The 14,851-nt window shown below is 52.4% G+C and overlaps 1 protein-coding gene across 1 annotated transcript; it reads right to left on the bottom strand.

Annotated features, from left to right (window-relative positions):
- Positions 1-5,801: 5,801 nt before the first annotated feature.
- On the bottom strand, positions 5,802-14,378 carry PAX1 (paired box 1; the record flags this gene model as incomplete). The annotated part of the gene is made up of 5 exons (XM_082644582.1): positions 5,802-5,893; positions 10,691-10,913; positions 11,397-11,539; positions 13,089-13,718; positions 14,129-14,378. The coding sequence occupies 5 exons, from the start codon at positions 14,376-14,378 to the stop codon at positions 5,802-5,804; spliced, it is 1,338 nt and encodes a 445-aa protein (XP_082500708.1).
- Between the last annotated feature and the right edge of the window lie 473 nt (positions 14,379-14,851).

Below are 14,851 nucleotides of genomic sequence, written 5' to 3'. Positions count from 1 at the left end.
TCTCTACAAAAGATTGCCGCTTACTTTAAATGTGAATCATAATTTTAAATGATTAAGAACTTCAAAAAGATTGCTAAAAATGCTTAAAATTGGGAAGAGTCAAACCCAAATTAATCAAAGGATCAAAATTGCACGAATACAGATAAAATTCATTTCCTGAAGACATCAGTTTTGACTAGGTTGCTCTTTAAAACTCATATTTGTTCTAGATTCAAAGCATTGAATATATGTATCTATTAGAGTCAAATTTAGAAGTGAAACTTATTTCTAAGGTGATCTTGATTCTCATCTAATTTATTTAATAATTCCCATGTGGATGAGCCTAGAAAATCTGTTTTTCACTATATGCCGAGCCTGTCCTGTTTGTTCCAGAATCAAAGCAACTGATTATCAATTACAATAATAATCACAACAGGAAGAGAACTCCTCTTGTAAACAAGTGTTTTTCACAACTGGACAGGTTACCACTTGAACAGAATGATGAATTTTTTGCATATTTAGTGTTATCTTTGTATTCATCTTTATCTTGGTGGAACAATGTGTGCTCCCCCTGGTGGCCAGAATGATACCTTCGTTTCTCAGATCTAGTTAATCATATCACAGTTTGTTTGCCAAAAGAGAATTTGTTTGGTTGTTTTTGTTTTGTTTATGTTTCACAAGCTTCGAGTTCCAATTTCAACTCTTTTTAAAAGATCAATTTCCTTCAATTCATTCAAATATCTTTCTCATTTTTTCATCCAACAGGTTTGTTGTGAAATTAAAAACATCTAATTAAAGAATTTTTGTTTTGTTGTTTGTTGTTTGGGGTAAAATTAAATCTTATAAAGCTAAAACCACATCCACCAGTGACTGGAAGAACGTCCCAAAAGTGAAAGTTGTCTGGTCAATATAAGACACTGGAGATAATCCATCCAGTCCATATATCTCACTAGAGTAAAAGGAAATAGAATGTTACAGGATGGAAATGTAATTTAATAGCTGAGTGAACACTTGATCAGCTTATTTCATCCTCAAGAAGAAAAAGAGTGAAGGCAACCCAGGTGGTTAAATTGTAATGCAGTTGAAATTCCATCACCCATGAAAACTGTAATTGGGATTCCACTTTTGGACTTGGCCAGCCCAGAAACAGATGTGTGTTCCAACGAGGATCGCAGACTGCTCTCCTGGAGAAGAGCTCTTTAGAGTGAAACAGGGGTTTCAACTGGTTTCAACTCCAAAGAAGAGACTAGACTAAATTGAGTATAATTGTTCCAAGTGTTTAGAATTCCCAAGTTGGATTGTTACTAAATGTGTGGTTTCCCTTTTATTGCCTTGAAAAAAGAAGACAGTGTGATTCCTTCTTACTCTGTTCTTTTTTAAGTTTGAGATCCAACAGTTTGGCTAGAAATATCTCAGCCACAGTGAGTGAGGCTATAGTTCAAGCAGCAAGGTCAAGGTGAAGACCAAATACCATTTTGTGCGTAATTCCCGCCCATTAAAAGAAGAGAATCAAATGTTTCTCATTACATAGCCTGCCTGGATGCACAATCCTTTGAGCTGAGTTCCTCGGGCACATTTTGGCAAGATTCTAAATTCATATTATCCAGCCTAACATGGAGCAGGTAGAGTTTCTTTTGAAAAAAAAAACCCTGGCCAATATAATTCTACCTAGAGAAACTGATGCCGGGAAACCTACAGTGGGCTTTAACCCAGACCACCGCTCCATTAAATAAATCCCATCCTCCTTAACAGAAGTCAAGAAACAAGCAAACAGGGAAACACAGTTGTCAATGAGCGGGGTCCACCCAACAGGAGATTAATGCCACATGGTTTTCAAGTGAATTGGAGATAAGTAAAAAGAATGCTCGTGCCAGTGTTGGATGTTTACATTTTATTCCTATCCAGTATTTCTTCAGACGAAGGTCTTCCCCACCCCTTTGCCTCCGGCTCTCTTTCCTGACCTAGAGAGACGGTGTCCTTTCAAAGAAAGGAAAGCTGCATTCTTCAGCCCCTGGCAGCTTTGAGCATCCTTGGGTGACCTGTAGGACAAGCCAGGATGTCTTCAGGAAGGACAAACCTCTGTGTCTCCTGTCCTTTGGTTTGTTTTCTTTCCTCCTTGCCCCAAAGCAGCCACCTTTCCTAGGGAAGTTCTTACAATCCATTCTAAGCCCTTTCTCCAATCATGAATGCCACAAAACCCAGTCTTTATTCATTTAAAGCACGAAGCTGGCCCTCTTTACAAATACTCTGTTTCTAATAAACCCTTGTTGATATGCATCCATTCAAGAGAATAAAGTGAATATGCTAGAGCTGGTGGTGTGCAAATATCAGATCTCCAGACCCCATCTGTGTGCACCCAGCACAGCGCTGTATGTACCTTTAAAGCACAAACACAGAAACAGAGTTCTGCTGTCTGCATTTTTTTTTCCTGGAAGGAATCATTAAAAAAAAACTGTAACAGCGTTCACCTTTAAGGACAGAGATGAGGACAGGAAGAAACTTTCACTTTTCCTTTCAATGTTTCTGTGCTGTTAGAATTTTCTAACGATGTACATATATTACTTTCATTCTTTTAACAAATCCAAGGGTTATTTGAGTGGTTACATGTCATTTTTTGTTTATTTTATTTTGGGTACTTTATTTTAAAAATTTATTCTTAAATTTAAAAATAATAAAAGGCAGGTACTAGTGCAAATTGCCTCTAGAGAGTGATTCTTTCTCAAATTATTCTACCCGACATGGTACTTTGTAACTTTATCATGAGTTCCCCAGAACAGATCGACCCACATGCAGGGAGAACAAAAATGCAATCCTTAATGGGCTCTTTTGAAAAGTGTTTCAATTCTGAGTCCTTCCATCAACCATAAAAACGACTCCCCTGCCCTTTGTTAAACAGCGAAAAAATAATCATCTCCAGACAGGTGAAGCAACACCAGGGCTGGGCTTCCAGCAGGCCAGTGGTGTCCCCGCATGGGAGGGTGTATTTCAAAGACAGGACACCGAGGCTTGGCGAAGTCACAGGCCTCCTCTCCACTGAATGGAACAGGGGTTTCACCTAAGCTCGCTGGGACTTTCCAGGGCCCGCAGCCTCCAGGGAGGAGGGAGAGCCCCGCGTATCCCTCAGGACGTGACAAAGCGTGCTGGCCCTCTGACCAGATGCTGTCCATGCTCCGTGAATGCGCCCTCAGCGCCGGGGACCCTGGAAGGCCCTCCTCCAGCCACACCACACGGGGAGCTGCAGGGGACAGACTTGGAAAGTGCCTCCCTTTGCAGGTGGCAGCCTCCATCTTTCCTGGACTGCATTTACCAGTTCTTCTCACCCCTGATCCCAGTCAGCCCATACACAGAGCAAGACGTGGCAGAGAGAAAAAGGATGACAGCAATGAGACATGGATTCTTCTCATTTCTTCAGAAAAGGTGAGGTGCCTTCTTCCTGGCCCAAGCCAGCCAGTCCTCCAGACAGCAAGGATGGATGTGTGAGATGCTGTGGACGACTGAGCACGTCAAGCTCATCTAAATATTTTATTCCTGTTATCATTATGAGCAGCCTCTCTGCAGGAAATGCTGGCACAGAAGGCTGAGGACCCCAGGCTCAAAGTTTGAGCCCCAATTCTGGCTCTCTAATGAGATGGTGTCACCCAGTTTCTACGTCCAAACCCTGTGATCCAAAGCTTGCTGTATGTGGTCCAGTGAAATAAACTAGGTCTCTAACCCTCAATATTCCTGTTTATAAAATGGAACTTTTTGTATAAGCAAGAGACTTTGAAGACCTGGGAAGAAAAGCCTCTATATGAAAAAAAGCAGATATTCTTTTCATAAGTTTTGATGAATACCTCCAGCAGGTACTATTGCAGTGAGATGCAATGAAAATAATTTCCCCAACGGTTCCCTCCAAGCAGACAGCTCCACTTACAAGCAAAGCCTTCAATTCGAAAATCTCTGCTGTCCGTTTTCGAAAAGCAAACAGTGGGAGGAAAAACAAAACAAGTAGCCAGAGACTCCTCTGCAGTGAGAAATCCCTAGGTTATTTGGTAGCCTGTGATAGTTTTCTTTAGCTTTAGAATGTTAAAAAAATGTTCTGGAAAAGTCCTCCATTGTTCCTCACTGCCTTCTGCCCATTTTTTTCCTCTAAGAATTGACTTCATTTTAGGATGGTTTCTGCATTCTGTCTCTCTACCTCGAGTTTCCAGGGACCATCCCTGAAAATGTTCCTCCCCTCTCATTTTCTCTTCCACCTCAACCTGGGTTACAAAGTGCTAAGGAGTAAACCAATAAAACAAATCCCTCTTTGCAGGAACTTAGTTCCCCCAACCAGGGATCGAACCCGTGCCCCCTGCATTGGAGGCATGGGATCTTAACCACTGGACCACCAGGGAAGTCCCAGAACAATTCCTTCTTAATAGTGTTTATGCTGGAAACCCAGGGGCTAGGTCACTGAGACATACCTATACAACACTCCAGTCTGGACACAGACTTGCTCACCCTTACAAAGCACACATACAGACGCTTTCCTTTATTCAAAGGTAGCCACGGTTAACAGGTGATGTCAGACTCTCACCAGTGACATTTTTCTGACTACAGAGGTTGCAGTTTTATGTCCAGGGTCCTGCCACCAGTGCTCCTGAACTTGGGAGCAGTGAACAGAGCTTGTGTCCTGCTCTAGAAGACACTTTCTGGATTTTTCTGACCCCCACCCCTTTGCAAACCAGAAGCCAGATTGCACCTTTGTACCCGGAAGCAGTTTGTGGTTTAAATTAACAAATGTGCTGACCCCTGAATACCAAAAGACAGTGCTGATGCATCTACCATATGCCAGATTCCCTCCTGTTGGGTGTGGAGGGGTAGGAGGGGGCACCTCCAGGGCACGCATGGTTTTCTAACTACAGAAAACACAGTGGTCCCAGTGCCCCTACTCCTACCCCAGTCTTCTTTGGGGTGACATCATCTCAGAGGAAGCAAAGAGAAGCCCAGCCACTGGGCACTGAGAAAACATCCAAACAAGAATATTTCCAGATAATATCCTTGGGGTAGTGGGGTGGGGGAGAAGAAGGGACAGTTCACCGAGGTTTTGTTTGGGTTCATGGTTATAAAAATATGAAATAAAAACTGTGGCTTCTCCATTTCCCAGGATGGAGCCCCTCGGTGAGGCCTGGGGCCCCCGGAGGGGTGGAGGCTAAAGAGAGGAGGGCCTGTCGTGGAGCCTGGTCTGGTGCTCTCGGCAAGGGGGTGAGGGTCCGGGCAGTGCCAATAAGGAGGGGCAGAGTCGTGACTTGTAAAGGCCAAGGAGAGAAGACGGCGGACCCGGCTGGACCCCAGGAAAGGGAGCCCACGTCGACGGGGAGACGGAGGGAGGAAAGGAAGCGAGATAGAGGGGGAAATGAAGAGGGCGAAGGTGGGGAAGGAAAGGAGGCTCAGGAGGAAGGAGGGAGGAAAGGGAGGAAGGAGGGAGGAAAGGGAGGAAGAAGGGAAGCGAAGCAGAGCGGGAAAGAGGGAGAGAGGGGAAGGGAGAGAAAGGGAGGGAGGGGCGGTGCCAAACAGCCCGGGGAGAAGTAGGAAAAGACGCTGGAGGCCCGCTGGACGAGGGAGGCCACGTCAGAGCAAAGGTCGCGGCGACGAGGATGCAACAGTCTGAAGCCAAAGTTCAGAGAAGCCGAAAACCCCGGCCGATGGAGGAAGCGCAGCTGCCGGGCGCGGGGCCGGGCGAGGCCGGGGCTGATGGGCACTTCGGCCGCGGCGAGTCCTAGGGTCCGCGCCCCACTGCGCCCGCCGCTCCGCCGCCGCCTCCGGGCTCGGGCTTGGGCTCGGCTCACGGACGCGCGGCCCTAGGAGGTCGAGGCCGGGACGGGCAGTCCGTGTAAGCTCCCGAGGCCGTCGGGGGCCTTGCCGCCGGGGCTGGGCGGCTTCCGGTCGGCCACTGCGGGAGGAAGCACAGGGCGTGGGGTCACTGCCGGTAGCGGCGCCGAGCGGGAGACCCGGGGAACGCGATGCCCGGGAACACGGCCGACAGCGCAGGGTCCCGGGGAGAAGGGGCGGCGCGCGCTCCACATCTGGGGGCTGCAAGGAGGCATCGAGACCGCGCTCCACGGAGCCTTCGGCACCCACCCTTCGCGGCCCCGCGGAAGCCGCTGGCCCGCCCAGCCTGGGTCGCGGCTCTCCGCGCAGGGCCCGCCTGCAGACGCCCCGCGCCGCTCAGTAAAGCGGGCGCCGGGCGCAGGGAGGCGCTGCCGAGCCAGGCGGCCACGGGCGGGGCGGTGGTCCGATCCCAGACCGGGGAGGGAGCTGGGAGCTGAGATCCGCGCACCCCGCCTCCCGAGCCACCACCCACCCCAGACCCAGCTGGCGCACCGGCCCAAGAGGCTGCCAGCGCGTCAGGTCACGGTCCTCAAAGCAGCTCAGGGCCCGCGATGGGCCGGGGGGGAATCGAGTGGGGGTGGGTCCCCAAGATGCCCCACGGGGAGGGCCCGGGGTGGCCAGGGTCACCCCCGACGTGGGAGGCGGTCGTGCGTTAGGCGGGCAGCAGACTTCGTTCTGCCCCCGCGGCCCGGGGATCCAGATGCGCTCATCACTGTGGGCACAGCACGTCCTGGGGCCTGTGGGCCTCCGGATTTAGTGACAGTGGACTTGCCATATTAGGCAGCATTCAGCGAGTTGCTCTATTATTTAGGGTTTTGGGAAGGGGCCCAAGTTTTGCTACTGGAAGCCAGAAAATTGACGCCACGATTGTGCAACCCCTGTTTTTCCCTTTCCCGACGCCCGGCCCCTCGGCTTCTCCTGCGCTGGAAAGCACAGGCTTATTTATACCTAAAAGCGCCTGTTTTCAACTTTCTTTTCTCCTCCACACGTCCTCCTTTAAAGGGGGAGCTTGGGGGCGCCTCAGTTTGGGGTGAGGGGGAGCTCCCGGCTGTTTCCTCCTGCAGCTGCCCTCGCCCCGGCTCTGGCGCACCGCCCCGGGGCCGCGCGGAGCCGGGCCCACACCTCTGCGCCAGGGGCGCGCGCGCGCACATCTGGTTTCGCAGAGGTGGCGAAGGGGTCTGAAGACCTTTCCAGGACCGACCCCTCGCTCTCCCTTGCCTCTCAGCTCTCTTTCCTAAACACAGTTGTGGCCGCTCAGCCGACGAAGTTTTCAGACCTTTTCATTCCACCCAGTACACACACTTGGAGGTGAGGGCCTGTTTAGAAAACAACTCCGGAGAAGGAGGTTTCTCAGCCAAGGGCCGGTTGCCTGAGAGACAAGCGAGAAAATGAACTCGTGAAAAATAAACACCGGGAGACCAGAGACAGATTTCACTCCACTCTACGGGGGCGAGCCTGCTGCTGCGTTTGTAGCTCTTCCCCGCCCCAGTCCCTCCCCATAGGACCCCTCCGCCCCTCCTTTCCCACCTGCAGTAAACTGGGCGACGGAGTGGGTACGTCGCGGGGCCCCCACGAAGGCTCGGGCCGGCGTTAAGCGCTCTGCAAGCTTATTTAATCTTAATGGGCAGGAATGGGGACAAGGTTTTTTTAAAAAAATACTGGTACTTCCATTCCAGGGCCACTGGGACCCTGGGGTGGGGCGGGGCGGGGATGGGGGAGATGTCAGCGGAATCCTGGAAAGGGGTCTCCCAAGGCTGTGTCCAAGGAGACCGAGGTTGGCGGCGGCGGGCTCTCAGGCCAACGCTTGCGCCCTAGTGTTCCTGGCAAAGTTCGCTTTTAGGATCCTTCAAGAATTAATCCGGAGCAGGGGTGACTGGAACAAGCCGCGAGTTATCTCTAACAAATATAAAAGACACATTTTCTTTGAGCCTATGCAATGTCTTATAAATTTGATTTCCAAATCTTTAGTCTTTCCAAAACCCGGCTGGGAGGGACCTCAGAGCCAGGAGGTTTTGAGGTTTCTGAAAACACTCTGTAAATACCATTTGTCTTGAGGGAATGCCTGCTGGGGTCTGTCACCTGTCTGGAAGGGGAAGGGGAGGGAGATTGTCTTGTCTGGATAGGGGTCGGAATTCCTAGAACACGGGCTCCCCTCCACTTGTAGATGAAGTGGAACTTTCCTGTGCTCTCAGGCCTTAAGAATTAAAGTTTCCTTTCACCGTCGGGAAATGTAAATCACACTATCTTGCCTAAATAATAGGGAACCCAGACTCACAACCCTCTACCAAGATAAAGTTAATAAATTGTAATGAATAATTTGACATCTGAGTAAGCTTATCTTAGGATAATAATGTTCATTTGCACCTGATGTGGAGGACATATTGAAATATATGTATATACATATATAAAATATAATGTATATTATTATGTGTATATTTTCCGTGTATGGACTAGATGATCAGAAGTATTTGTTTTATACTGAGCATTCATGATATTAAACCGCTTTCAGTATAGAAACTGTTTTCTTACTGAGGAAGTTCAATAGATGCTATTCCTACTACTCTTATGAACAATTAATGATAGTAAATTGTCTTATGGGATAGGTTTCTTTGAAGATAATTTCTTAAGCAATGATTAGAAAATTAAAGGCAGTGATTCACATTGCTTTGCTTTGTAATTTTTCAAAGACCACTTGTGGGTGGGGGCAATCTTTCAAGTCCGTTTCTCTGCCAATGAGAAGAGTAAAAATCCATAACCCAAGTAGATATGCAATTCTCATTATTTATATGTTCCTGTTCAAACACAAACATTTGTATGCCAGCTGAAGAAATCATTTTCAATGATCGACCTGATTTATTCGATGACCCTTTACCTGGATCTTTAAAGAACTGTCAGGATCAGAATATTGTTATTAATTTAACAATGAATGTAGCTAATTATTGCTGCAGATTTTGGAAATGGGTGGGATGTTTCATAGTAGAAGTGAAAATAATGGTGAAATGGACAGGAATGCCAGTGTCATTCAATGGCTCTGTATTTCTGAAAGGAAAGTATCTTCCAAAGAAAATTAACCACCAGTGAGTACCCCCTGCCCATCAAATTAACTAGAGTTAGCCTAGAATTCAGAACTGTGTGTTTCACGTTTGGATTATTACCTACATTTCATAATCTGTTTCTAAGGTGGCGCTTGAAATGCCCTGGGACAGAATGGCTCTGTTAGGAAAGGACCGCATCACTCTGAAGATAGTGAGTCCTTTTTCTAAGTCTTCCTGCTTCTTGGGGTCAGCCCAGGGGGAATCGTTTAAATTTGTAGATACACTTTTCTAAATCAAATGAACCTGCTTAGTTAAAGGATTAGTCTAATGAATATAATTTGGTAAATTCTGTTTCAATTTCTAATTCAACAGATAACCTCAGGTGCGGAGTCCGAGTCCAAGGACAAGGCTCTGAGCAAAACACTTCCCCTAAGACCCCTTATCTGTCCTTAAAGGGAAAGATTGAAGGAGCTCTGAGTCTCGACTTTTAAAATTCCCTTTACTTGGATTTTCCTGTAAATGAACAAGTGGAATTTTCCTATTATTTAAACTAAATTTAAAGCTTGAAGGAGTTCTAATTCTCAATATTTGTAAATTGATATCCCAGAATTTTTGTGCTCTAAAAAAGTGCAAAAAAAATTTAACTTTTGTTCCTCCGCTTGACTGTTAATGATGGCATCTTAATCCTCTCTCTCACTTTCTTTCTGTCTCTCTCTCTTTCATAGATCACGCTATTACGTCTCAATGAAACTACTTGGAAATAAAGTTTTTGCCTGAGTGTCACCAAAGAGGAAGCCCCTCCTTTCCTCTGCCTACCCAGTGCCACCTGCCCCCACTTCTGCCTGGGTGGGTATAAGGCAGATCAGCTGTAAAGACCCTTCGGACATCTGGAACATCCCTGTGCCCCACGCAGCCCCCAGGTTCATGCTCAGCCTCCATTGCTGCTGAGGCCAAGAGGCCCCACCTCTTCCCCGGAGTGACTCCTGCCTTTTCCTAGAGGAGGTGAAGTTGCAAATTCCTGGCGCTCAGAACCTAAAAGCAGGCAGGTTGGAAATTGGCAAACCCAGTCATTCCTTTCACCGTGAGGAAAATGCAGAGTCAAGGGCAGGTGAGCTTTTCCCAAGTTATAGGAAAAACTAGAACCCAAAGGTCAGTGTAACAAGATGCCCCTCGCACTGTGGACCGTGAATTAAATACCTCAAATCTGTTAGTTGGTTTATCAGAGCGCAGATTTATGGAGGAGGAGGAGGAGAAGAGTCTAGACTTAGAGACACATGATTGAAATGCTGTCTCCTTTCCCAAAGGATGTGTTGAAGAAGATAAATGCAAGGGGAGAACAGGGACTGCTTGGAAAAAAAAAAAAAAAAAAAACTCGGACATGGAAGAAAGAGGTTGGCACTGTGTGGAAGGGGTCCGGGCCAGGGCAGGTCCAACCCCACCTGCGGGGTTCAGGTGCCACAGCAGGTCCTCCACAGAAGGTACAGCTCCACAGGCCACAGGAAGGTGCCCCTGGAGGGTGCCTTCTAGACCCTTCTACGGACAGAGAAATGAGACCCAGAGAGGGGGTCTTCTTAATCCATACAAGTTAGGGGACAGTCCTGGGACCTCTCTCAATCTCTGCCTGCCTTTCTAGGGACACGGCTTATAACTATTAGAAATTAATCTGCTCTGGCTTAAAGTGTAACCCAAAGGAAGAATCTATGCCGGTACCCACTCCAGCCTCTCTGTCTCTGTCTCTGTCTGTCTCTCTCCTTTGCTCCTTTGCACCCTTCCTAATTCTCCAGCATTCGTCTGAACCCCTCCCGCCGGCCCGCGCCCCTCACCTTCTCGGCTGGGATGCTTGAAGGTCACGGCTGCGGCAAGCTCCCCGCCGTGTACGGTGACGCCGGCCCCGGGGGGCGCCAGCGGGGGCCCCTGCGCCGGCGGCCACGGCGGGCCCGGGGCGAGGTAGCCGCCGGCCGGCGAGCTGTACACACCGTGCTGGTTGGAGGCCGGGTAGGCGCAGGCCGGGAGGAAGCCGCCCACCGCGGGGAGGCCGGAGGCCGACTGCGGGGAGAGAGAGCGACAGACCGTCGGCAGCGGGCAATCCCGTCGGCTTCTCCAGCACCGGCAGTTACAGGGTGGGGGGCTCCCCATTCTCCCTGCTGTCCCCACAGTGATTCCCCATGCGAAGTCTGGCCTCTAATTGTCCTGGCAAGGACTGTGGCAAAGCGATGTCCACTCAAATTGTTAGAAATAATAACAAAAGGTGAAGGGGGTCATGATATTCACCATCCGGGACTTAGAGAAAAGGAGTCGGTCCTCAACCTTTTGTGTTAACGGGTCCCAGGTTTTTTAGCAAAAGTGTCTTGGCAAAAGGCAAGTCAATCCCCTCCTAGGAAAGGAGAGAAATATGCCTGCAGACCAGACCTCAACCTTCAGCCCAACTCGCCTCCCCCGGGGGTGGAGGGGGTCTCTTCTCTTTCTCCCTACCCCCCTACCTCTCCCTCTCCCCTGATTAAGGACGCCTCCTTCCCCGCGCTCAGTTACCTGCGTGTATTTAATGTCTGCCTCCAAGGCAGGTTTCTCGAGCCCGTTCACGGCTGGGCTGGCGGGGAAGGCCGTGCGGTTCACTCCGGCCCAGTCTTCCATCTTCGGGGAGTAGGCGGCGCCTTCGCTCCCCCCCAGGGCCCCTGCGGGGACACAGGAGAATTAGAAGAGGCATCTGAGTCCGCGCTGGGCACACGGGCAGCCCTCTGGCCCGGACATCTACACACATGCCTACCAGCGCCCAGCCCAAATCCGAAGGCACGACCCAGGCTCCTCTGAACACCCGGCGGCAGATGCTCAGGGCAGCGGGGACCCCAGATTTCGCTGTTGCTCCCAGCGGGGCAGAGAGAGGGTGCTGGGGACCTTCCCCTCGCTCCTCCCAGGTCTCCACCCGCTTCCCACGAAACAGGAGGTTTCTGGCAGGCAGAGGCTGACGGCCAGGTCTGAGCGCCCTCTGCCCAGGGGGCTTTTCCACTTTCCAGAGACGGTGCCCCAAAAGGTCCAAGTTCAAATCCACAGCAGGCTCAAGAGAATTATATGGGCTTCTCAATGTCTCAAGAAGCGTCTGGAGGGCTGGAAGCCATCTCTACTCACAACTCCCTCCAGAGACATCCCAGGCCTCCAGAAAGAGGCATCATCCCAGCCACCCGTGAGCGTCCCTGGCACAGGTCTGCTCCTCGCGCACGTGTGTGTGCAGGAAACCGAGAAAAAGCTCCAGATCTGAGCTCAGGCTTGGAGAGGTCACCTCCCCGCTAGCTCCCCACCGGACGCTCCATGGGAAGCTTTGGCCCAAGCCTGCGGCCCAGGCTGGGTTTGAGCCACAAGGAGAAATGAAGCCTGTGCACGGCCTGGAGGCGCGGCCCACAGCCGCTGGAGCTAAGCCTTCAGTTTCTTTCTGGACGCCCCTCCTGTCTCTTGGGCTACGGTGAATTGTGCCTCTTACGCTCCTGCTGAGTCTGCGCACCTAATAACATGCCACTCTCTGGCCGGCTGCTGGGGGCAGGGGACAGTGCAAAGAGACTACGGACCCGGTCCCGGCCCCCACCCATTCTTCCGAGCCCCTCACCAAAACTGCCCCTAACTTTCCCCCCTCTCTCCGTCCCCTCCCTCCACACCCAGAGATTGCAGGCCAAGGGCAAATTCTTGGGAGCTTTCACCCTGAGGATGGCTGCAGCCTGCAGGCGCCTGTCACCCGCCAGGCCATGGGGCCTGCTGGAGATTCAGGCCACTCAGCAAGACAGGCCAGCCAGACCCTTCGCCTTTTACTCAAAGAGCCTTTGGGCCTGGGAGGGACAGAGCCCTTTGGGGAATGGTGAGGGATCCCGAAAGATCGGGATCTTAAGAAAGGGTCGCAGAATTGACTTTGCGGTTTGTTTGGCTTAGATCTGGCGATAGGGGTTTGCATACTTCTTGCAAGAATGAAAAAGCGCAATTTCAAGCCTCCGAATTTGTGGTCGGTGATTGCTCTTCTATTTGGGAAATATTTTCCATATTTGTCATAAAAAGTTCAAGATGTCCGAGGACTCCCACAGAAGGCCCGGGACCCTCAGTCTCCCTGGCCAACCCGGAGCCCTCCCCTGAGCCAAAACCGGTTGGAGGAGGCCCGCGAGAGTGACCCCTCACCCGCATGCCTCCCCGCCCCCTCCACTTCTGCCCCTTCCAGGAAGGCTACAGAAGGCCGGCGCCACTGACCTGTTTGCTCCATAAACGTCCGGATGCCCAGGATATTGCTGACCGAGTGAGCCGAGGGCCATGAACGGGGGATGCTGACGTGGCCCGCTGTGCCCGGGACCCCGTGGTGGCTGCCCATCTTGGCGCCCGTGGGCGACACGGGGCTGGGGTAGGGATACTGGTAGATGTGGTTATAGGGCAGCGCCGGCTGCGGCGGCGGCTGCTTGCTCGCCTCGTACGGGCCGGGCTGCGCCAGGCTGCCAATCTTATTGCGCAGGATACGGCTGATGGAACTCACAGAGGGCACGTTGTACTTGTCGCAGACGCCGTCGGCCAGCAGCCGGTCGCGGATCTCCCAGGCAAAGATGCCGGGGTCGCCCTGCTTGTAGTCCCGGATGTGCTTGACCACGTTGGGGGTAGTGACGCGGGGTTTGCTGCCCCCAATGGCCCCGGGCAGGATGGAGCCCGTCTCGTTGTAGCGCGCCAGGATCTTGCTCACGCAGCCGTGGGATACGCGAAGCTGCCGGCTGATGTCACAGGGTCGGATGCCCAGCTGCGCCAGCTCCACGATGCGCAGGCGGATGGCGTTGGGCAGGGGGCGGCCGTTGACGAACACGCCGCCCAGCTGGTTCACCTCGCCGTACGTCTGCTCTGCGGACGCGCCCGACGAGAGTGAGGGGAGGGGAAAAAACACCGGCGGGTTAGCCGAGGGGGGCCGCGCAGGGACAGGGGCTGCACCCGGGGCACCTCCGAAGGTGACCGGCGGGTCCTCGGAGTCCGAGCAAACAGACCCGGTCCGGTCCCGGGAGTTGGCACGCGCGCAGGGACCACGGAGGGGGGAGCCGCGCGCTTCAGCCCTCCGTGCCCTTTCGCGACTTCCGACGCGTCTACTTGGGACATCCCCTCCCGCGACACGCCGAGCGCCCCCCACCCACGCCCGGGGCTGGGGGCGTGCGGAGAACGCGGCCAGTCCGGGACCCGGGACCTGGTCTCCCAGGGACCGCGGGCGCGAGGAAAGGGAGGCGCCGGGACACCCCCCGCCTCGTCCGCCCGCCCCTTACCCATGGCGCGCGGGCCGGCCGGCTGCCTGGCGCCGAGGCGGCCGGGGCTGGGCCCGGCGCGGTCCGGGAGAGCTGGGGCGCCGCCGCCGCGGGAGAGGCATAGAGGGAGGGCGCGCGCGAGCCGAGAGCCGCGGCGGCCGGGCCGCGGGCTGGAAGAGCGCCGTGAGCCGCTGCCGAGCGCGCCGCCGCCCGCCGCCCGCTCCCAGGACACTCTCCACGCCCGCGACCCCAGGCCTAGGGTGAACTTCATCCGATTAGGAGAAATTCGTCTGACCGGGAGGCTGCGGAGTGCGGGGATCAATTTGACGTGTCCTCCACGTCAATCTAGGCAGTCACGCCGGAGACGCGCGAGTTGGCAGCTCATTGGTTCCCGTCACTGCGCCCCGGCGCCCCCCTTCCCGCGCTGAAACTCTACCCCCTCCTTCTGTGCTCCCCCCTCGGCCCTCCTTCGGAACCCAGCCCCCTACACACACACACACACACACACACACACACACACACACACACAGTCCTAACCCCAGCCGGGCCTGGGACCTTCCACTTGCTCCGCTTCCCTCGAAGCCCCTCACCCCTCGGGTTTTGAGAATGATGGGCTAGTCATTTCAAATTGATGAGTACTTATTAGTACTAGTACTAGTTTGGGTTTTAGTTGTTTTCGTTGTATCACTAACCTCCGCTGCCATTACTGCTAAGATATCCGAGGATTAAAGTCGATTATGGCAC

Source organism: Mesoplodon mirus (assembly GCF_964341445.2).
Source record: "Mesoplodon mirus genome assembly, chromosome: 15".
NCBI classification, from domain to species: domain Eukaryota; kingdom Metazoa; phylum Chordata; class Mammalia; order Artiodactyla; family Ziphiidae; genus Mesoplodon; species Mesoplodon mirus.
Note: the sequence above shows the minus strand (reverse complement) of the source record. Positions and strands in the feature narration are given on the sequence as shown.